The following is a 22,430-nucleotide window of genomic DNA, read 5'->3' on the forward strand; positions in this document are numbered from 1 at the left end:
TCTCGGTTACTTAATATGTGTTTGCCATGCTTTATGATTTCTCTGGACATCACAAAACCTTATCCAGTAATTGTTTAAAGTCATTTATAGAATTTGACACTTTCTTTTCAAAAAATGTAATGAGTACATCAAAAGAAATACGTATCAAAGAGAATAAAACAAAAGCGCTTCCGACATTGTTCAAGGTAATTAAAGCCACACTGAGGTTTTAATAAAAGAAAACTGTAGCTTTATGTATAAACTTTGAAGCACGTAAAAATTACACACATGAATATGTTATGATTTTGAATCAGTAAAGTTCATGACAATTTCACAGAGAGACTGGCTACATTACTTTTATAAAGTACGATATTATAATTTTACCCAATTCAGGCTAAATCCTATGTAAATAATTTAGCTCAAACAATACATTTCTTTCAAAAGGGTCGATCCTTGATCGCGAAGATACTATTTTTGTTTACATTTTCTATGCAGCTAAACGCGTATTTCAAAGTTCCATGACCTCCGTAAACGGCGAGGAATCATGCTTCATAACATTTTTTACAGCTTGTCGTAACTCGTTCATTTTCCAGAAATAAATGAAAGGATTCCACCAGGATGGCATAAAAGCTATAGTGCGGGTAATATCGTAAGCGGCCTCGACATTACTCGTGAAACCATAAGACAAATAAGCGAATAGAACGCATGTAAATGGCATGTATGAAACCATATACAAAACAGAAACGTATGCCATGCTTATTACGGATTTTTTGAACCGTTGAACATCCAAACCTTGGCTTTCGGTTCTCACCGAGCACTGAGCCTGTATCAGACGAAAATGTCGGCGAACCTGTTTGTAAATTTTCCAGTAACAGATCAACAATGTGAAAAGACAGGACAGCAACCCAATAATGTTAATATATAAGAATGGTTCTACACCATTCACAGCGAATCTTGAAAGACTAAGCATCGCTGGAGCCATGACAACATATGCAATGAAGATTAGGATTTTTCGTGTAGTGACTACTTCATGATACCTCAGGTGATAGTGAAGGGCTAGGTATCGTTCCCCGGTGATCGAAGCAAACAACGCACAGGACATGGCCGCCGAAATCCACGCAACTGTCTCTGAAACGATCCTTAACACGCACGAGGCTGATACGTTTCCGGCTAAGGTAAGCAATTTTGTACGCCCCGTAAAACGGCTGAACTATCAAACCAGTGGCGAAGTCAGCAAAGGCCAGGCACCAGAGAAGCAAATGAGATTGTGATCGCAAATGGTGTGATTTGTAGAAAGTGATGACGATGACGGCGTTCCCCGACGTAGCAATGAGCGAACAGATCATATTGATGACTGTGGTAACCACTGACTCGATATAAAGAAGCCCTCCCGGTTCATAGTCATTCAGCGGGTCAAGAAAGAAACATCGTGGGTTAGTTTCCGCTCTCGTTCCTGGTCATGTTTTTGTACATAGATAACTCTTCGTCCTTCAGTTTTGGCTTCAAGATAGTTTGAGGCAAGAGATAATCTTGGGACTTCTTTGATTCAGACGTTTAGTACAGGGAAACTGAAGCCATTTGCTGCTAAAGTTGAAACATGAGTATTACAAGACTGCTTAGTTGAGGTCTTCTCTGAGTTAGCCAATTACTGAACGCATTGTTCCCGTTTATCATTGTTGACTAGCATTATTGAAGCAGCTGTCATCATTTCGGACAAATATTGACTTTTAGTAATAATTATTCATCTCCGGTGCAGTGAATAGCAAAGGCGGCGAAGAATATTTACTTAGTCCCAGAATGGCGCGGTAAATATTCATTGCTGCCTCACCGCACCAATTAGTAAATAACCGTTTTATTACCATCAATGGGGGACAAGAGCATCCAGGGCAATAATACTGTATATTTATATGTATTGCAAATTTGCAGTTTCCTGTTTCTCATGTGAAAATTTCTGTTGTTACCGATGACGTTTTTATGAATCTCAGGACATTTATAAGAGAGAAAATAAGTGTATACTTTTAAAGAGTACGTCAACAAGTACCCGAACAACGATTGCGAGAATGCCTTAAAAATGTTTTTTTCATTGGTAAATATGATTAATTTACTTAACAATATTGCCCTGAGTGAAATGAAATTTACTTTTAGAAATTTTCTCATCAGTTTAGACAGTCAATATATGACAGCTTTTTTAATTATTATGTTTTAACCTTAAGGTACATCGAAATAAAAAAAATATTGAGAATTGACGAAAGACAAAGCTGAGAAATTAACAATTTTATTGCGATAGGATCGAGATAGGACGCCAGTGCACTTCAGTTGTCAGCTGTAAAATTGACTGAAGAGCAATCATCGCTAGCTTAAAATTGCTTTTAGAAATATAAAGAATGATTTTCTTTAAGGGGATGTTAATATCTTCCGGCATCCAAGACGATCTTCATAAAATTATATTTACCACTTTGAAATTACTCCCACACGTAAAAAACGTTTTTTTCGTTAACGGAGTATAGATGTCTATATTAGCTGCCGTACCAAAAGATTAATAACCATTCGAAGGAAAAACTGCTGGTCATAATAGTCGGCATTTCGAATACGTCTATAGGGAAAAGAGAGATTTTCACATTAAAAGAACAAAAACCATACCGCTCTAGATGTTAATTTCAGTCTAATTTCCGCTGTGTGTTTATTAACATGACACAAAAGGAACGAACTCAAGCTCTTTTATTGCATTAACTACATGTACTAAGAAAAAGTTTAAAAATCGTAAATCAAACAAGCAATGAAAAATAACCCACGGAAAAAATGCGACAGTTTCTGAAAACCGCGTCCTATTTTAGAAATATACTGATTATGTCGCAATTTGCGTTTCAGTGTAAAAATGGACGGCAGTTTACATTTTAAAAAGCGTATTTTCTAAACGGTCCAATACGGTAAAAAAGCTGTTAAAAATATTGCTTTGCTCCAACGAAAACATTACAGCTACCAAGGAATATTCTTATATCAAAAAAATACAAGAAATACAAGAAAGAAGCTTCAATAAAGTGAGAGCTTATTCTTTGAAAAAAGGCGATGTGACTTGTTTCTCTCGAAATTGGGCACACTCGTTAAGTAATCATTGCTCCACATTTCAATAAATCCTACTTCCTCCGATTTTGTTTTTGTCCTTGTTTACTTTCTCTCTACTATCTTGGTTTTAAAGCATCAGTTTATTGGAAACAATATATAACACATTCTAAAATAGTTACTATTCTTTTTTTCTGAACACTGTACAATTTCCTTGCTGTTCCATTATCGAAGTTCAATCTCGTTGCCTTTATACCATTATTTTATCCTCTGGTTTTCATTGTTATCCTCGTCTTCCTTCTCTCTTTAATCTCAAGCGCGTACTCATCAGACATCTTGTAAGTTTTCTCTGTCTCCAGTAATTTCTTCATCTTCTCTGTTTCCAATTGTAGCGATCGGTTTCGAATAGCTTCTCGTCTGAGCTTCTCCTTAAGTTGATCCACTGAGCCTTCCCTTCGCTGCAGAGCATAGATCAAAGCTTGCAGAACTACAAGTGCGGCAACCAAATACGACTGAAGGGCCAAAGAAGCTGCTAATGCGCCAATGTTGACAGCAACAAACGATATTGCTTTCCACGAAACTTTTGATTTCTTTAGCGGAGGCTTAGGTCTTTCTTGCTCCAACTCTCTCTTCTTCTGTTCTTCAAGCTGATCTTCTGCATAATCGGCCAGTTCCTGTACGGCACCACATAGATCATCTGTCATATCATCGTCCTCTTCTTCATCGGCATTTATCTCTTTTAGTGAACGTATCATACTGTTGTAAAACTTTGCCCTCGCTAAAGCCTTTTCCTCTGCTTTGCTACGCACAGCCGCTTCAAGCTCTGTGGCTTCCCTTCCTTTAGGCGCCTGTTTGGAGATTATGTTTTGCATTCCTTCCATCTCTTGTAACTGCCAAATGAGTTTGGCCAGTGTATTTCTCTTTTCTTTCCTTTCTTGTTTTTCTTTCTCAATTTCTTTTATCAGCATATCTATAGCAGACTTTTGCGACTTGACAACTTCAAACTGCCTGTCTAAGAGCTCGGTCATCTCGCCCATTTCTTCGTTTTGTTCTTCGAAATTTTGCCTCTCATCCCTTAACATCTGAGACACTTTCTTTTTGGTGGACCACGCATTAACAGCAAAGGTCAATAAAATGGAAGTAGCCACATAGGGTACCAAGACGTGATATCCGAAAAACTGGCAAAGCAGCACTGACATTGCAATACAAATAGGAACGGCGGAAATAGGGATGTTTACAGCTTTGATTCCGTGCTCTCTCTTCTCTTCAGAAATAATGGCTAACTTCTCAAGCTCTGCAATCTTGGCCTGTCTGTCATTCATGTCCTTTTCGCGCTGTCGCTTCATGTGATCAATTTCTTCCTTTAATACTTTGTATTCCTCGAATCCCCTTTTCATTTTTTCTGCCTCGGAAAGTTTCGTCTTTTCGATTTCTAGCTTCATCCTTGCCTCAAAATCTTCTGCTTCTAATTCCCTCTGCTTACTAGACATTGCTTCTTTGCTCGAAATTATTTCTTCAACTTCCACCCGTTTTGCTTCTTTATCAGTTAACTCTTCTTCCAGCTGTTTTTTTAACTCGTCAATAAGGTTCGCATCTCCTTCCTGGCGAATCTTCATTTCCTCTATTTTGTCAAGAAGTGCCTTCTCCTGTTTTTCCATATCAGTTAATTTATTTTTCAAACTTGAATCATGACCAGGGGTACCAAACCCTTTCTTCATGAACCGATAGGCGAACAACAAAAGCACGAAAGGGGCAAGAACAGTGGCAAGCAAAGTACCCGACTCGTTTGACGCAGAACCAAACTTCAGGCCAGCAACAATGACAGCAACAAACAAAAGGCCAAACAAAAGCTTTTTTTTCTTGCTGAACAGTGAACGGCTTCGCTTATCTTCCAGATTCCTCTGAAGGAGAACGTTGGTGTCAGAACACATTGGCACATCGTCCCCTACAAAGGTAGATTCGGATTTGGTTTCATCATTTCCACTGAGGGCAGACTGATGTGTCGTTCCAACTAAATCAGGTAGAGGCAATACTTGTTCAAGACCAATATCCTGAGACTTTGTAATAATTTCTTCGGACCCACTGGTTTGTATCTCCTCGTTGAGACCTGACGCGTTTTCCTTCAGTTCCAAAATTTCCTTTCCGTATCGGTTTTCGATGGAATTCAGCAACATTTTTAGGCGTTTCAATTTCTTTTCCTTCTCGTCAATTTGCAAGGATAGGACACCACGTAAGCTACTTCGTCTCTTCAAATAACTCTTTTCATTTTCGCCCGGCAATTTTGCCCTTTTGTCGTCCTCTTTCAAGGTCTGAGCCATCTGCTGGTGACCAGTAATCTCGTCTTGAAGGGAATTTATTTGCTGTTTAAGGTCACGTACCATCTCAACCGCTGTACTGATGTCCTCCTTGCTTTTTCTCGCCTTCTCGGCATTCTTCGCCGCATCCTCTCTTTCTTTCTCCGCGTTTAATCCTTGATAAATAGACTTCATGATCTGAATTGATACTTGTAACTCTCTTTGTTGTGCATCTTTTTTGGAGAGCTTCGATTTGTATTCATTATTAAGATCTTGAATTAGCTTTTCTTTTCGTGTTAATGCTGTTCTCAGTTTCTGAATTTCGCTCTCATCCCTGAAAACCTCTGTTTGTTGAGGTGACTTGGCCTTGTCTGTTAACTCCACGATGATTTTGCCCTTTTCGTTAAGCGCACTCTTCAGGTTATTAGCCTCGTTGTGAGCTTCCTCCACTAAAAATGTCTTCATTTCGACGTCGGTTAAAAGAAGTTGATAGGACGACTGAAGCTTCTTAAGCTGCGTTTCTGCTTTTTCCGCTCTGTCTCGCATTTTCTTAAACGATAACTGTTGACTTTGACTCTCTCCTCTCTCGCTTAGTTGTTGACGAAGGTTATGCAGCTCGGTTAACTTGTAGTTAATGATTTTCTTTACGTTGTCTACCTCATCTCGTAAGCCGCCTACAACCTCTTTGGAATCCCTATTGGTGGACAATTTTTCACCAAGAGGTGGATCTGCGTCAGTTGTATCATCCCCTGGTGTCTTCTCGAATTTCCCTTGTTCTACCTTGTAAAGAATATCACGCTCTGCTTCATCTAACTGTTTCCTTAATTCTTTTACCTGATCAAAAGACTCTCGAGCAAAGTTATCTTTTTCTTTGTAAAGTGTTTTCATCTTTTTCAGTTCCTTACCAAGCTCGTCTATCTTGTCTTCTTGTACTTCACACAGCTCTCGCAGCTTGCTATTCTCCTCTTGTCGTGCGCGATTTTCTCGCATTTGCTCTTCGTAATGTTCTGTAGCAGCATGCAGTCGCTTGAATCCCTCGCTTACTTTATTTTCCAGTGATTTAACAAGCTCGTTCTGATCCTGATTCACCCTCTGTTGCTCGGTCAGCAAAACTTCAAAAGAGTAGCTTCGATTTCTTTCGCTGGCAAGGTCTTCTTGAAGCCTGGCAAAATCTTTTCGATTAGTATCCCTCTCGCTCTCGAAACCTCTAACTCTGTCTTCGGTGGCTTGAAGTTCAGCAAGCCTTTCATCCTTCAATTTTCTCTCATCTTCATACTTTCTGTTTGACTCTTCCAACAGCTTTTCTTTTTCAGCCAGTCGCCTTTTCCGTTCTTTTGACTTAAGTTTAACGTTCTTTTTCACATTCCGTCCTGCTATAATTTTGCTAAGAAGGTCATCGTATGGGCTTTTCTTGACTTGAAGATCATCGTTGCTCTGGGTCCAGAAACGACGTCCCATGTTGTCGTTCTCGTCGTTGTCACGTGCTTCCCTCTCTTCGTCGGTAGAGCTCTGGCTGTCCTCCATGTCCTTGGTGAGTTCGTCAGCCATCTGTGCAAGCCACAAATCTCTTTGCTCAACTGATCTTTGCAAATCTTGTCTTGTATTCTCCTTTTCAAGGACATTCAGCTTTTCTGCTTCTAGCATCGATTCAAGTTCCTCTGCTTTCTTTGCCTGGATTGCAAGCTTCTCTTCGACCTCATACTTCATTTCCTCGGCGAGTTTTCTTTCCACATCCCTTCTGTTATACTCTTCTTCACGACTGCTTCTTAGCAGGTCGTGCAAATCAAAGTTACTTTTCTGCTCTGCTTCCAACTGACCTTTTATTTCATCTTTAGTTATGCGTTCAATATGAAGCTGCCCCTCCAGCTCAGTCAGAACGTTGTCGCGTCGCACAATCTCATTTCTCTCCTCATGGAGAAGTTCATCGAGCTTTCGACTTTGTTCTCGTTCTATCTCAATTGTACGTTTGAGCTCTTCGAAAATCTCGCTGTCCTGAGCAACTTGTGCTTCCAGTTCTCGGACCTTCTCCTGAAACATCTGACTTGTTATTCTCTCTTGATCGTGTTGTTCGGCAATCTCACGGTGTTTCGCCACCTCTGCGTCAATTTTACTTCGAAGTTCCTGGAAAAGAAGTTCATCCTTAGTTGTGCTTTCTTCAAGTTCTTTAATCCTTTCCTCCATCTGTGCCTTTGAAAACTTTTCACTTTCCAAGTTAGCCAAAAGCTCTTCAACTCGTATCTTTTCAGTTGCTAATTCGTTGATCAATGCGTTTATCTCTTCATCCTTTTCCTTGTTTAGCATCTCGGCCCGTTCAAGTTTCTCGAGGACTTCGAATTGTTTTTCCTCGCCTTTTAAGCAGTTGTCTCTCAAATTATCCAGCATGTCTTTATCAGAGTTTATAATTGCTTCTGTTTCTTTGAGTTTTAGCTCTAATTCAACTATTTGGCTTTGTTCAGACTGCAGTCGTTCAGTCAGAATCTTATAACACTTCCGTTCTGTATCCAAGTCGGATTTCAGTTCCTCAATAAGCTTTTCCCTTTGTTTGGCGTCGTCGAATTGCTCTCTCAACTTGTTTTCCGTCTCGTACACCAAACTCTTGTCCCTGCACAGCAATTCCTGAAGATTTTCCTTTGCTTTTTGTTCCTCAGAAAGCTTTGATTTCATTTTGTCAAGCTCGCGTTCGAATTCGGACTTCAGAAGCTGCTCAAAGGACAGTTTTTCTTTCAGTTGCTTACTCAACTGCATTTCCTCTTCCAGAACATCTCTTGTCTCGCCTAATTTATGTTGTTCTTCATTTATTCTGTCACGCAAGTGTTTCATCGCTTCCTCCTGCTCAACTCCGCGAACTTGTTCTTTAGTCAGGGCTTCACTGAGTCGAAGCGTTCTATCTTCTGCCTCTTCGATGAGTTTGCGTAGTTCCTCACTTCTGTCTGCCTCCCTTTTCAATTTAATCGTACTTTTCTCGATCATGTTGTCTTTCATGGCAGCGTGGCTGCGCTCAATCTCTAAGCGTTCAGTTAGTTCAAACACGTGATTTTGTTCCTTTTCAAGACAGGACTTCAACTCGTTAAGAAAATCACTTTGTTTCAGCATCTCATTTTCCAGTTCCTTGATTCGCGTTTCTTTCTGTGATTTTTCTGCGGCAGATATATCGGCCGTCTTTCGTACCTCTTCATCTGCTTGTACTCGAATTTCTTCTAGTTTAGTTTTGCTTTCTTGAAGATTGTCTTCCATTTCTTTGATCACGCGTTCTTGTAAGTCAAAATTTCGTTCTTTTTCTTCCGTTAGCTCTGTTTCCAGCCTGTGAATCGTTCCCTCTGCTGCACGAATGTCTACTTGTAATACTGCTATTATCTTCTCCTTCTCCTTTAGTTCTTCTTCAAGTAGATTTATTTTATCTTCGAGCCTTCCCTTTGTCGTTTCTTCTTGCTGTAAACTGTTAACCAAATGTTCAATCTTAACTTCGCTCTTTGCCACTGTTGCTTTCAAGTCGTCTCGTTCCACCTCCCAGGGTCCTCGCTTTACCCTGTCGTCCTCGAGGTTGTTTCTTATCTCGTATAAAATAGACGAAAACTCCATATTTTTCTTAACTACTTCATCTAACTTGTCTTGCAATTCCTCAATCCTTCGGGCTTCCTCGGAAAATATAGTTTCCAAAAGTTCTTCAAAATTTGACAACTGCTTACTTAGTTCATGCTCAGGCATGCTTCGCACTAACTTCGTAGGACTTTCCGGTCTTCCATCAGCTGTATCTTCATCTTCTTCTGGTCCAAGTTCGCCACTTAACTCTTGGTACCTCTTTCTAATTTCTCCAAGTTCTCGTTTCATATCCTCCACGAGGTTATCGTACTCTGTTGATTTACCTAACAAGTCTGCAATTTTCTTGTCTTGTTTGCTATTTTCGTCTGCTTGAGTCCTCAGCTCAGCTCGAATAGTCTTGCTTGTTTCTTCCACGGTGCTTACACTTGCTTTGAGTTCTCTAATGAACGAGCTATGTGAGGCAAGCCGCTCGTTGATTCGTTTTACTGAGACATCAGGTGTGCCCATTCGGTGAGTTTCGTGCGAGCCAGGTGACATGCAATGTAAGTGCCGATTAATCTTGTCCACTTTTCCTTTAATGTCGTTAACAGTCTTCTGGTATTCCTCAACCCTGCGTTTGAGGTCTTTAGTAACATCCTTCTTTTCCACAGACTGTCCCTTCTCTGATGACAACACTGCTTCAATGGTTGAAGCACGTAGTTTCTCCTTCTCCACTTGTACTTCCAAATCTCTTATGAGTTTCTGCCCATCTTCAACCTTCTTTGCCATTTCTTCGGAATGCTGTAGCTGCTGCATGGCCTTTTCTTTCATGGCGTGGAGCTGTGCAGTAAGTTCTTCGTTTCTTGAAAGATCTCTGTTGTTGGCTTCGTTTAACTTAGAGATGAGCTTGTCCCGATCTTTAACATGCCTTTCCTCAGCTCTTAACCTGCCTCGAAGATCCTCCACAATCTCTTCCAATCTGGCAGTCTCATCTTGGATGTACTTTCGTTTCTTTTCTTTGTACTGTTCTTTCTTGGCATAAAGTTCTTTCCGGGCCTCATTTGATTCCTCTGTTTTTCCTCCATCTGATTCGTCCGCGTTCTTTATTTCATCTGTTAGCTTCAGCATGTCTTCTAGCTGTTGTATCATCTCCTCGTACATGACATTTTTCTCCTTTTCGCTGTCCAAGATTTCTAGAAGTTCTTGAACTTGTGCCTCACGTTCTTCCAATTCTTCATCTGGATCAAAATGTTCACGTCCTTCAGAGCGATCATCATAGCCCCCCACGCCAACTGCCTCTAGCCCTTGTTCAAGTTCCTGGACATGTTTCGTCACATTCTCATCAAATTCACCTCCTTCTCCTTCAATTCCAAATACGGATCCTTTGATCCTCATCACATTACGCATTCTTTCAATCTCTCCTTTAAGATACTTAATGATCTCGGATTTTGTTTGGCTATCCATTTTAGCCAAACCTAGTTGACCTTTAAGCTGTGACATCTCGTCCCTAAGCCTCTGTTCCTCAACTGCGTAGCTCTCGACAAGTTCTTCAATGCCCATTTCTTTCTCATTTACGTTCTCTTTTAACTCTTCAATGATGTTGAGAAGCTGCTCATTCTGCTTTTCTGCCTCCATTATGTTCTCAATGGAACTCGACTTAATTCCTTGGTTATACTGATTCAAAGCATCAGCATCTGAAAGCTGTTCTTCGAGCTCGTGGATAACGCGTTGACCGTCCATAATCTTCTTGCGTTCATCTTCTATTTCTGCTTGCAATTTGAGAATCTCGTTATCTTTATGGACACTTTTCTCTCTTTCTTTTTGCAATTCGCTCTCAGCGAGTTCAGCAACTCTTGTGATTTCTCTGTTCTCTGTTTCGGTCAGGTAAATCTTCTGTTCCAGCATTTCGCATTTTATCGAATACTCTTCCTGAACTGAGCGCTCTGAGTTGAGGTTAACAAGAGCTTGTTTAAGCCTTTCTTCCTTCTCTTGCAATCCTCTGTCTTTTTCTTGAAGGATACCTGACAACAGGTCGTTGTTTTCCTTTATCCACTCTAGTTCTTTCTCCACATTCTCTAGTTTCTCCTTGGTGTCCTTAAGCTCTCCTCTGATGTTTCTTATTTCGGCCTCTTTGTCTTCTAAGACGTGTTCATTTTGAACCATTTTATTTTGTAGCTCCATGATGCTTTGCGCATTGTCTTCGTTTCTTTGTCTTTCAGTCTTCAGTTTAAGTTTTACTTCTTCATAGTCCGATAGTTGAGATCGAAGTTCCTCGATCTTTTCCACTTTTTCTTTGATGGTCTCCAATAACGTCGTGATTTCCTTTTGGAGAAGCTCAATCCGTTTTAGTCCGAGCTCATTCTTAGATTCTTCATCCTCTACTCTGTTCTTGAGTTTCGAAACCTCCATTTCTATGTTAAAGTTGGCTGTCTTCTCGTCGCTGATGGCTTGCTGGAGCTCGCCGACTCTCCCTCGTAACTCCATAACCCTTTCTCTTTCTTCTGCGATGTCTTCGTTCAAAGCTTTGTTTTGTGATTCAAGGTCAGCCGCCAACTTTTCATTTTCATCCAGCAAGTTTCGGATCGTATCAATCAACTGACCTTGTTCTTCTTTCCCTTTCTCCTCAACCTCAATCCTTCGCAGGAGCTTTTCTATTTCATCGGAGTTCTCGCTGTTACGATCTTTCTCCCCTTTGATTTCGCTTTCTAAGTTTTCTATGTATCCTTGATTTTCTTCTAGTTTTTTCTTTAGCGTCTGCACAAGGTTGTTCACTCGCCGGAAGTCGTTGGCTTCTCCCGGTGCATCTTCTTCGTCTCTTGCGTCATCAAGAACATGTAATTCCTTTTGTATTTCAAACAGCAGTGCCTCGGCATCATCCTTTCCTTTCTCACCTTCCAACAGCCGCTCTCTTAGGGATTCAACATCGTCTTCTAGTAGTTTATTGCGCTCCTGAAGCATTTCAATTTTTCGCTGGTTAAGTTCTTCTCTTGATTCCAAATCTTGCAGTTGTCCTTTTATTCGATCAGACTCCATTTCCAATTCAAATTTACCGCGGTTTTCCTCATTCAGCTGCTGGCGTAGATCTTTAATCTTTTCTCTTAGATCTTCTGCTATTTCATCGTGGAAAGTTTGATTTTGTAAAATAGTCTGCTCCGCTTCTGAAATTTTGTTTTTCAGCAATGCAACTTCATCGTCTAGAGACTTGTTATGTTCCCGAATATCCACAATTTCCGCTTCTTTCCTCTCTATTTCATCGGCGCTTTCCTTGTTACGATCTTGTTCGGCACTTAACTGCTTGCGAAGGTCTTCCATTTTCTCTCTCAAATCGTCTGTCATTTCTTCGTGCAAATTTTGAGTTTCTAGAATCGTCTGTTCTGTTTCTAACATTTTGCCCCTCAGAAGTGAAATCTCATCATCTGATATTTTGTTATTGTCTTTGAGAGCTATGATTTCAGCTTCCATTCCTTCTATTTCTCTTCTCATGTCTTGTTCGCTAGTCTCTGTGTCTTTCTTCAGTAGCGCCAGTTTGCGACTGTATTCCCTTGCAACTTCGGAAGCCTTCCTCCAGGCATTCAACGACTGAGTAACGTCTTCAACATTACCCTTGGAGAAAAGACTCAGCTTCCTCTTCTTACCTTCTTTAAACTTCAGCCGGACAGCATCAAACCACTCGTCAACTTCTTGCTTCAAATCTAGAAACTCTTTGCGACCTTCGCCAGTTGAAAGCGATTCGGTGTCTATGCCTCGCGCTTCTTCAGTGAACCGTGGAACTTTTTCCTCTTCTGCTCGAACTTCATTTAAGATGGTGTCCAATTTCTCCAGTTTTTCTGTCATATCTTGGCATCTGATGTTGATTAATTCACAAAATTCTTCAAACTCCGCCTTAATTTTCTCTCCCTCATTGAACGATCCTTTGAGTTCGCGAAGTTTTGCTGATATTCCCTGAAGATGTCTCGCTTCATTGTGATATTTTTCGGCGACCTCCTCTAAGTGCACCTTCTTTTTCTTAATCTTTTCTCCTATGGATTCAACTTGTTCAAGCAGATTCTTAGCGAGGTTTTCAGCGTTTCCAGACGCTCCGGGGTTTTCGACGTTTTCGTCTTCGTCAGCCATGATGGCTTACTTCTCTGAAATTCACGAAAAATAAAAATCTGTCAGTTTTACAACACCTCTACAATATCACGACAACAATAATGTATGCGATAGTATCTGAAAGTATGTGCAACTTCAATGCCTAACTTGCAAAAATCTTAATGAAATAAAGGTGTACAATACAGGTCTAGAACGGAAATATAACGTTATCATTATGTCCTTTAAGTGGAAGGGCATACTGACCTTGTTTCTTAATTTTAAGTCCCTTAGCTAAACATTATTTGCACGATTTAATCAACAGGCACATAACCAAATATACAGACCAAGAGAAGAGGTAAAGATATCACTAATCAGACAAAAGCTTATGGGTAAGAAAAGATAAAATATTGGCGAACTGAATAAGAAATAACTGGAATTCAAATATGCATTACAGCCAGCTTAAGCTTAAGGAGATAGGGAAGCACGTATGCAAACGCCATTGTATGATTCGGTTCAGTTGCTGGGGGGAAGCCAAACGCAACCTTTGACTACATGTAAATAAACTTAAGCGTGTATTTACATAAGAAGTGATGCGTGTAAAGAGAACGCAGATTTCGGTTAAGCATCAAAATCACGGTTTCAAAACAACATGATGTCTTGAAGTGAAAATTGTCAAATTGCCCATAGTCTCTTCTGACAAACGTTTACCGGCAAGTAGCTCTATATCAAATTGAAGTTCTGTCTCAAAGCCACAAGCCTGTCATCAGGAAGCTAACTGAAACAAAACACCTGCTTTTGTAACTGGTACCAGCTTTACAGCACATCATAATATTATTTGACAGGCCGTATAATGACATTCTAACCATCGCCTGATACGATTTATACAAAGCAGCGTGCTAACTAAACATTATTATAATTTCTTAATACATGAAATGTATTTACACAATCGTATCCGCCTATGTCATCTTATTTACGTTTCCTAAGTTCCGAATAAGTGTGCTATTTGTTTGGATATTACGCTTTTATCCCTTGAATTTAAGATGTGTTTGGAGAACATAATTCGAGAATTCTCTCTAGTTTGATCGGTTACATCACAACTAGCTTATACATGTTTCAAAATCAATCATCGATACCGGTTAAATTTACTAAATTTACTTTAAATTAAGTATAGTACTCTAACCGTAACTCTTACACACAGGACTGTGATGCTTTCTTACAATGAAGCTGTCGCATGTGATTGTTCCAACAAACGTCTTCGTGACAGATTGACAGCCGTGGACAACTTCAATTAGCTTTGAATAGAGGGCTTCACAAAACGCTCTCGATTGAATAAGGCGGTTACATGGTGTAAAAGTTTTAGTTTGCCACTCTGTCGAAAGCAGCTCCACAAATACTCCGGTAATCCGCAGTTACAAAACAATCCTGCTACTGGAAATAGCGCACGCATCCTTAGTGTATTAATAGTTAATGGCAAAAACGAAGCGTTGCCTTTTTTGGGGGGGTGGTTGCATCTAAAATTCTTCAAGACATACGCCACTGCGAATTATCCACTGCATCAAGCAGGTTAAAGTGGCCACAGTTCGTTTGATAATGGCTAGAAAAGCTGCAAAAAAAGATCAAAATGCCGTACCAGGAGGGTTCAACTATGGAGTATTAGTCGAATTTTTAATTTTTCTTGCTCTGCAAGGCTTTGATATCTATTGTAACTATGGTGTCTATTTTGAATCTTCAAACTCTTTGGCTGCATACGATGAAATTAGTGCGTCTCTTCTCGCCTCAAACAGCACCAAACCTGGTGGAGGTGTTAACCTTACAGTCCGTCCATTAGGTTTCTGTTCGAGTTCCACATTTAAACCAAAGAAAACGACAGAACTGTTTGAACAATATGAACAAACTTTAGAGATTTATTTTGCCTTCACGATTATCGCAACAATCATTTTTTGTCTCCACTTTTTGCTATGGGTTGTGACTCTTGCATTTTCGCTGATGGAAGCCGATTTTCTGCAAGATAACTGGGACGTTTTAGTAACTGGAAAAATAGCGTTCACTCTGGCTGCAAACTTCGTGCAAGACATTCCTTGTTCCACCATTGGCATCGAGCTTTATCTTCTAAGAAGAGGCACAAATGGACTTATTTGCTGGCAATGCTCACTGGACCCAAAGTGTACATCTGTAGACTATCTTGAAACTCTTTTAGCCCCAAGTTCACAAGCCTTGAGTCTGCTTATCGTTGCAATATGCCTTACAACGCTGTGGAAGGCAATCTCGTCCTTTTTCAGATGGAGTCGTGTAGACCAATGCGATGTATTTATCATTCGCTCGACAACGTCTTTATTTGCAGGATTCCTTTATGCCTGTATAATAATGACGCCAGCAATGACGATTCTAAAATATCGGTATTTCACTCTTCCGGGTGTGACAGTGGGATTTATTGCTGATTTAGTAGATAAGCTGTTTATTATAGGCGCACTGTTCTGGTCAGTAGGGATTTTGACTGTATGTTGCTGTCCATTGCTTCGATTGATTAGACTTGCGCAATAGTAGATTTCATTTTAAACTACGCTAAGAAGAGGACACTTTTAAGCAATTGTAGGAACTCAGAATAGGTATTATAATCCCTCACACAGTGTATCTTGTAGCAGGCTAAAAAATATAAATTGATAGCCTTTTCTTCATTACATCCTCTGCGTCTCTTTACTCGAGGAATTGCCTCTTTGAATGTTAAGCTCAAATACAGTGATTTTTTTGCCAAAAAAGACTAACATGAGAGTGTCGTTCCAAACTTTTTATGTGTGTATTTACTTAAACCATCAGAAATTAGTATGTAATGGCTTTCTCGAGTAGGACCTTAATTAATCAGAGATTTTCTACATTTAAAAGGCAGTTTGCATTTTCAGTGAAAGAAGGACCATCACTCATTAGGGCAAAAAGAGTTCTTTGTCCCTAATTAATTGAATTGAATCTCACAATCGTTTACGATAAAGTTATTATTAATTGCTATCTTTCGGCATCGCCATACATGTATAGTAGAGCTTTGATTTCTTCTTATGTTAAGGCTCTAATCAAAATACACAATGCATAATGTATCATTATTGTTGGTTTCGAGCGAAGAGTTCCTTTGATTTTGACTTTCGAGTTATATATCATTAAATTCAACATTTCCAGTAGTTTATAAAAGCAACAACACACGCCTTATTACACAAAAATAAACTGTGTTTGACAGAAGTTTTCCATGGTACTAACACATGTTCTAACACTTCTAACTTTAACTAAAAAAGAAAACCAAAGAAACATTAGTCGAAAAAAAAAACACTTGGAAATGAAGAAACCGCAATTTATGGTTCTTTTTACAGCCACCTGCTGCCACGCTGTTTGTACTATCTTATGCTTTCGGATTTAAAGCTGTCGTTATTCGAAGTAATTATGATTAACTTTAAGAATGCAATTAAGAAGTTAAACTAGAAAAATAACTAACGGTATTAAAAGATGTTTATCAGGTGATATTCATATTCACAAGTACGGCTAGCGAATGACATTCTTGCTGACAAATGCCGAAAAAGAATGCAAATTGGCGACAAGCAGAATTTTAAATGTATAAATTATAAATTATTAACCGCCAATCGCACGACAACAATGAACGATGACAACGTTTGGTTACATTGAACTGTCCACTCGATATTTGACAGCGGGAAATAAAATTTCTAATATTATTTTAGTGCTAAAATTCTTGCCATGTTTGTCCAGCAGTAATTAAAGATTTCTATCATTTTTTACCAAATATCGTTTCAAAGACAAGTACTCGAAGTAGTTTATTACGTTTTTATTGGCGATTACGTTTTTTGCGTTTTAATTGTCGATAAAAACGTTTTTGGTTTTTCTTTACCAGCGTTCGAGTTAACTTCGTAGCTAACGGTATCTTTGTAACCGATCCACATTTGGAAAGAGAAAATATTCCTAGCCGTATTGTTCCGGGCAATGTATAATTCATCCTGATTTATTCAAAGTACTCCCCTTTCTGGATGAATTGTTATGCAATAAAGAGCTATAAAGCAATGGATGGCTTAAGAATTTGCACCATCTAGTTTGAACCGTACCAGGCCTTTGTTTTGGCGAATGAAACAATATCCATTTTATTATTGATTTCAACATGGCTCTGCAGCCTGGAATCAAACTTTCTTTGTATACGTAATTATCACCTTCAAAGTATGCATAATTTTAAACATCATTTTTTTCCAACTCACTTATTTTGTCGCGCACTTCAGTTCCATGACAATAATCTTACAAAGGTGATATGAGATAGCGCTTGAAAACGATCAAGCAATAAATTCCGACGAAGTATTGTATATATATATTCAATGTAACCTGGTAAGTGTGAAAATTTTACGAGCTTATAATTTTAATTTATTTGATTTTTAAAACTGAAGATAACTACTTTGTCATGTTAGACATAGATACATTTAATTGTAACATACGTACCTTTTGACGAATCTTTCTTCTAAACGCTATCTGGAATTCATTTTACCGAGAGGAACTGATTATCTCTGTGATTGAAGAGCGCGTCTTTGTAATTTGGCAGTGACAAGTACCTGTAGATTCAAACCAATGTGAATTTGTATAATATACAAATTAAAATTATGAAATCTATAATTCATGGGCACCAGCAATGAGAAGACTTCGTTTAATATTTTGTCGGCTCACTTACCTGTTGTGAAATCTAAGACCTCGACGTCCACAGTGACCCCGGGTAAATTTGAAAACAGAGAAATTTGAAAACGCCGCGTAAAATGTTTTCCGTCCGCATTGACCCGGGTAAATTTGAAAACGATACGCTTCATTGGTGAGCGTTTTTGAAATGCCCCGTTTTCGGTGACCGAAAACGTCGTTTCAGTATGGACGGTTGGCCTAACCGGAGAAAAAAAGATGAGTTTCCAAATTTACCCGGGTCAGTGTGGACAGGGCCTAAATTCTGACGGATCGATAAAAGAGGTGTAAGCTGGGATTCCGCGTTTGTTACACACACTGACAAATGACAGTAGTTATGTCATGAAACTCTCTTCAGGATTTATCATGAAGGTTCGTTGTATTTGTTTTAAGTGCACCTAGCCCCCCAAAAAGTTTGGCCTACAAAAAAATCGTTCTTTGTTTTGTGGAGTATTTCTGCGCATTTTTGTTGTTGTTGTTGTTTTATTTGATTTGGCTAAATCGAAGTTGAAGTCGAACTCCGTTTTCTTTAAAATCGCGTTAAGGGAGATTTGGAGAGTCCAATCGTGCGACGTCAAATCGAGAAATGTGCTCAATCAGTTATCTTTAGTTCCCTCTTTATCAAAGACTTTCTGGAGCTTTCTGCAACAAAATTCTTACGATTGGGGCCCAGTAGTCATCTCAGGAAACAAGGAAACTAGAATGTACGCAAAAAGTTGGCAAAAAACATTAGTGAACGGATTTTTTTATTTCCCAATGAGAATAGAGAGGACTTTTAATTATAATCAACCACAATTTGAAGACGGTAAGAAAGTTATGGGCCCTATTCATTTTGCCAGACCCAAATTAAATGCTGAAACGTTTAGAAAATGCCGGTAAGGTAAGCTCAACGACTTCGACGAATTGCACACACGTACAGACAAAAAATAACATAAAGTATAAAATAATCTTTTGTATTTTCTCTCGGCTACACCATTAAATTGTCTTCATAGGTTTAATAAATAAATTAATATTTAAGACCTCTTTAACGTCAAAATTATTGCCATGACAGCACTGTAAGAGATCAAAAAATCCTATCTTTGACCTTTTTGTGACCAACTATTTATAAACCACGGAATAAAGCGAGGAAAGCTTGAGATTTTCATCAAATGCACTAATTAAATTCATTAATAATCACCTGATCACTCTGTACTCTGAAATGCCTATTTCTAAAAGTCCTGTACAGTCAAGAAAGCTAGAAAAGAATCAACTACAATAGCCGATCACCTTAGACTCCGGGGCCTCAGACGCAATCGGAAAACTGTATGTCAAGCAATTAGATTCGAATAAAGTTGCATTGTTTTGTATGAAAATCTCAGCTTTTGACATTTTACGCCAACAATACTACCCAAATGTCTTTTGGAATACAACGTCGGAGTACACAATGCAATAATAATGGTAGTATCTCTGATAACTATGGCCTTCAAAACTTTGCTATATTATTTTACAGGCATCTAGACTTTATAATTTCAACCAATTAACCTCGTGTAAGGCTTGACTCTGAGAACAAACTCCCATGTAAATAGATGAGCTCGACCTCTTGTTGCTGTGGCTCGAACCTAGTCAACACAAAGATTTAAACAATTTAACTACAGATCTAGCTACCTGTATTATCTGGTGCATCAAGGGAACCGACAAATCTTTACCCTTAAGGGGTTCATCGGTTTCTTTGATACACCATGATCCAGGTAATCTTGGATCATTGATCCTGAAGCAGATCATTTTTTTTTTTTTTTATTGAAATGCAACAATACATACAGAAAAAAAGACAGCGATTACAGTACACGATTAACACTATTTACAGTACTTAGACTACTAACAGTCTTTAACAATACCTAAATACAGCTTACAAAACACTACTTGGACTACTAGCAATTACAATAACACCACAGGGCAAAGAGAAAAGAAGAAGGCAAATAACCATAATTACAGGAAGAGACATTGTACCTTTAATTATTAAAGTAAGCCAAAAGCATGTGATTGCACTTAAGATATTTAAAAAAACAGTAACCTATGTTCCTGTCATGAGATTAGGAGTAGAAAGTTAAGTAGGAAAAAAAGAGAAAACAACACGGACGTAACGATATTAAACATACCTATATGTATCCCGCAAAAGGTTTCCATTTTTTAATTTTTCCACTTTTTGTTTCTATTTCACAATAAGATTTGAGTAGACATATGAAATACGTTAAGTTTGGGTACATTTCCATCCCAAAGGAACGCACCCTAAGTATCAGCAATTCAAGTTTGCTGGTTCGCAAAAGAATTCGAATTCAATGTACTGTAGCCTAAACCTTGGAACACTTGTGCAGCCAGTAGTTGGTTCTCTTACTGTGTTACCCTAATAAGATTCAACAAAGGACAGCAAAAGATTACAGCAAGAACCAAAACCCAAAATATTGCGCCGATGATGTAAACTCGATCTATAACATCTTCCAGCAATCCACCAGTTACACCTGGCCTCACAAAGTAGCGATACTTGAGCACTGTCATGGCTGGGCTGAGTATTACAATGAGGTACAGGCCTCCAGCAAACACCGCTGTGCAAGCACGGAAATAGAACGCCTCGCAAACATCGACTCGGCTCCATCGATAGAAGCTCGAGATACCTTTCCATAGGGATGTGAGACCGATAGCAGCGAAATTCAGCCACATTGCAGTAGTGCTGCGGCCTAATCTACTTGCAAGCTGTTCTTCGTCCTGGCAAAGACCCGAGACTTTACAATACCAGCACACCAAGCCATCTTGGCCTTGCTGAAGGGAAAATAGCTCTGCTGAAATTGCCGACAATGGAATGTCCTGCAGAATGCTGGCAGCAATGAGAAAATACACCTTCATCTTGATGAGAGCTGCTTGTGTGTTCGCATTGAATCGTCGACTTCGGAGTGAAAGTTGGAGTGTGTACAACCAAGCAAGAAGGTGTAAGGTAAAAATACAGGCTGAAACGGCAAGGAAGAAACAATAAACATAGATGACAGACGAAAAATGATCCACTTCTTTGGTGATCTGTTCCTTTGACCACTGCACACTGACACAGAAATCGGGAACAGAATTGTTTATGGCCGAAACGTTAGGATAGTTTTCGTAATCTTCCACCCTATTAAGAACCCCAACAGACTCGTTTAAAACCCAACTGTTACTAAACAGGTCAAACCCTTGCAGTAGCATAAAGATTATGAATTCAGCGAGTAATCCTTTGTTAACACCAGCAAATTTTGAACTATTTCCAGCCACTATTTCAGGAGTTCGACGTCTTCGCTTCTTGGTTTTTCCTTTTCCACCTTTGTCATTTCTCAATTTTCGCTTTTGTCTTTCTTGAAGGATTTCAGTCGCGACAGCTTCTGCGTAATTATGGGTCGTTTGCCCTGCAAATCGAACTGTTTTGGACATTTGTTAAATGTGTGCGGGAGTTCTCAATGTATATGCTCTATGTTGTTTTGTGCAAGCAAAATGATGGTGGGCGTCTTTTTTACGATATTTTTCACCTCTGCGCTTGTTGAGGCCTTCCAAGTCGTTAAACGGATTCTTTAAATATACTGTTTAGCACTAGAGCTTTAGCAAAGTTTGGACGTTATGCAAAACGATCAAGCTACAGATGATTGCTTTGGACAATGTTTCTGTCAGATGTTAGAAGACCAGTTAGTGTCCTCCAAGTTTTCTATCTCCCGATACGCAGATTCCCGCACAAAAATCTCTCCTCTCGCAACCATGTATAGCTGGGCCTTTTAAGCACACCTCGATCGGTACGTGATCATTCAGCTTCTGTCAATTTCCACAGTTCGCGGCGATTTCCACAGAATAACTTCTCATCAGCAAAGCCTTGGATTTAGAAAAACCGAAAAAATTCGACAATAAAGAAATGCGTTATACAGGCCAATGCCAAGTTGCGAAGCCACTTCCTTTAAGCTTTACTTCGATGTTCTTTCGCTCCTGTAGGACTGTTTGCAAAAAAAGATCTATCATCACTATACATAATTTATGACAAGCAACAGTGAAGCGCAACTTTTTTCTCCCATCTTTGGCTTGTTGCGGGTGGTACATTCGATGTCACTTTGCACAACGATTTCCATTGGCTACACAACTTAAAAATTCAAATGAGCAACTGTCAAGATGTGAAGCAGTTTGGCACTATGTCCAGGGGCACGTTTGCATCAACCATTAGACTGCTGGAATTAATTTAATTTAATATATGCGGCAAACGGCCGCTATCGCCATGGCATGTTCTTCTGCCTTCTTTTTAACCGTGCCATTGTTTTGTAAACGACTTAATTTCGTTTATTAGAAGTTAATATTTGCTTGCTGACTGGTCTCTTGTACCTGTGTACATGTATTCACTCCTCTTGGTGAAAATTGTAAATCGAGGGGCGATCAGTGTAAACTCGATCTCCGCCACTCGCTCAAGTCAGTCGAACCACTCCTTTCGTTCATTTTTCTAAACAGTGGTTTTGGGCAGGAGGTGGACGCGTTAGGTGGCAACTACAGCATTGCCATGCTGAATTAATATCTGTAAATTTGACGTTTTTTCTTTTCTAATTTTTTTTAATATCGTTCATTGTCCAACTTATTCCTTTCATTCTTACCACATTATTACAAAGTCTCAAGCACGTAAACGTTTATCTGGCTAAATTAAAGTTTCGAGAATTTATGCCAGTATGGAAATACCCAAGATCATCTCTTCGTTCGTTTGTTCCAGGCGCCAACAAGCGCATAGGGGAGGAGGGAGGGGGAGAATGCTATACAGAATAAATAATCTCAGAAGATGTGTCT

General features: G+C 39.3%; 2 protein-coding genes and 1 pseudogene across 3 annotated transcripts; all 3 read right to left on the reverse strand.

The window, feature by feature from the left end:
• Positions 1-327: 327 nt before the first annotated feature.
• LOC144648576 (melanocyte-stimulating hormone receptor-like) lies at positions 328-1,796 on the reverse strand (annotated as a pseudogene).
• Positions 1,797-2,680: 884 nt separating this feature from the next.
• LOC144650577 (uncharacterized) lies at positions 2,681-17,507 on the reverse strand. 2 transcript variants are annotated; one of them, XM_078510278.1, is made up of 2 exons: positions 17,400-17,507; positions 2,681-12,979 (listed from the first exon to the last, which is right to left on the reverse strand). In XM_078510278.1, exon 2 carries the CDS (start codon positions 12,963-12,965, stop codon positions 3,303-3,305), a length of 9,663 nt encoding a protein of 3,220 aa, XP_078366404.1. In that variant the 5' UTR covers positions 12,966-12,979; positions 17,400-17,507; the 3' UTR covers positions 2,681-3,302. The 2 variants fall into 2 exon arrangements, with proteins under 2 accessions (XP_078366404.1, XP_078366403.1); XM_078510277.1 differs by lacking the exon at positions 17,400-17,507 and adding an exon at positions 14,141-14,333.
• Positions 17,508-18,369: 862 nt separating this feature from the next.
• On the reverse strand, positions 18,370-21,606 carry LOC144650621 (uncharacterized). Its single transcript, XM_078510345.1, has 2 exons — positions 19,866-21,606; positions 18,370-19,371 (listed from the first exon to the last, which is right to left on the reverse strand). Exon 1 carries the CDS (start codon positions 21,051-21,053, stop codon positions 19,992-19,994), a length of 1,062 nt encoding a protein of 353 aa, XP_078366471.1. The 5' UTR covers positions 21,054-21,606; the 3' UTR covers positions 18,370-19,371; positions 19,866-19,991.
• Positions 21,607-22,430: the final 824 nt, after the last annotated feature.

This window comes from Oculina patagonica, chromosome 4, assembly GCF_052425735.1.
Source record: "Oculina patagonica isolate OP01 chromosome 4, crgOcupat, whole genome shotgun sequence".
Taxonomy (NCBI): domain Eukaryota; kingdom Metazoa; phylum Cnidaria; class Anthozoa; order Scleractinia; family Oculinidae; genus Oculina; species Oculina patagonica.

Excerpts from the sequence above, each read along its gene's own strand:
- LOC144650621 (XM_078510345.1), bottom strand. The coding sequence starts at position 21,053 with ATGTCCAAAACAGTTCGATTTGCAGGGCAAACGACCCATAATTACGCA.
- LOC144650577 (XM_078510278.1), bottom strand. The coding sequence starts at position 12,965 with ATGGCTGACGAAGACGAAAACGTCGAAAACCCCGGAGCGTCTGGAAAC.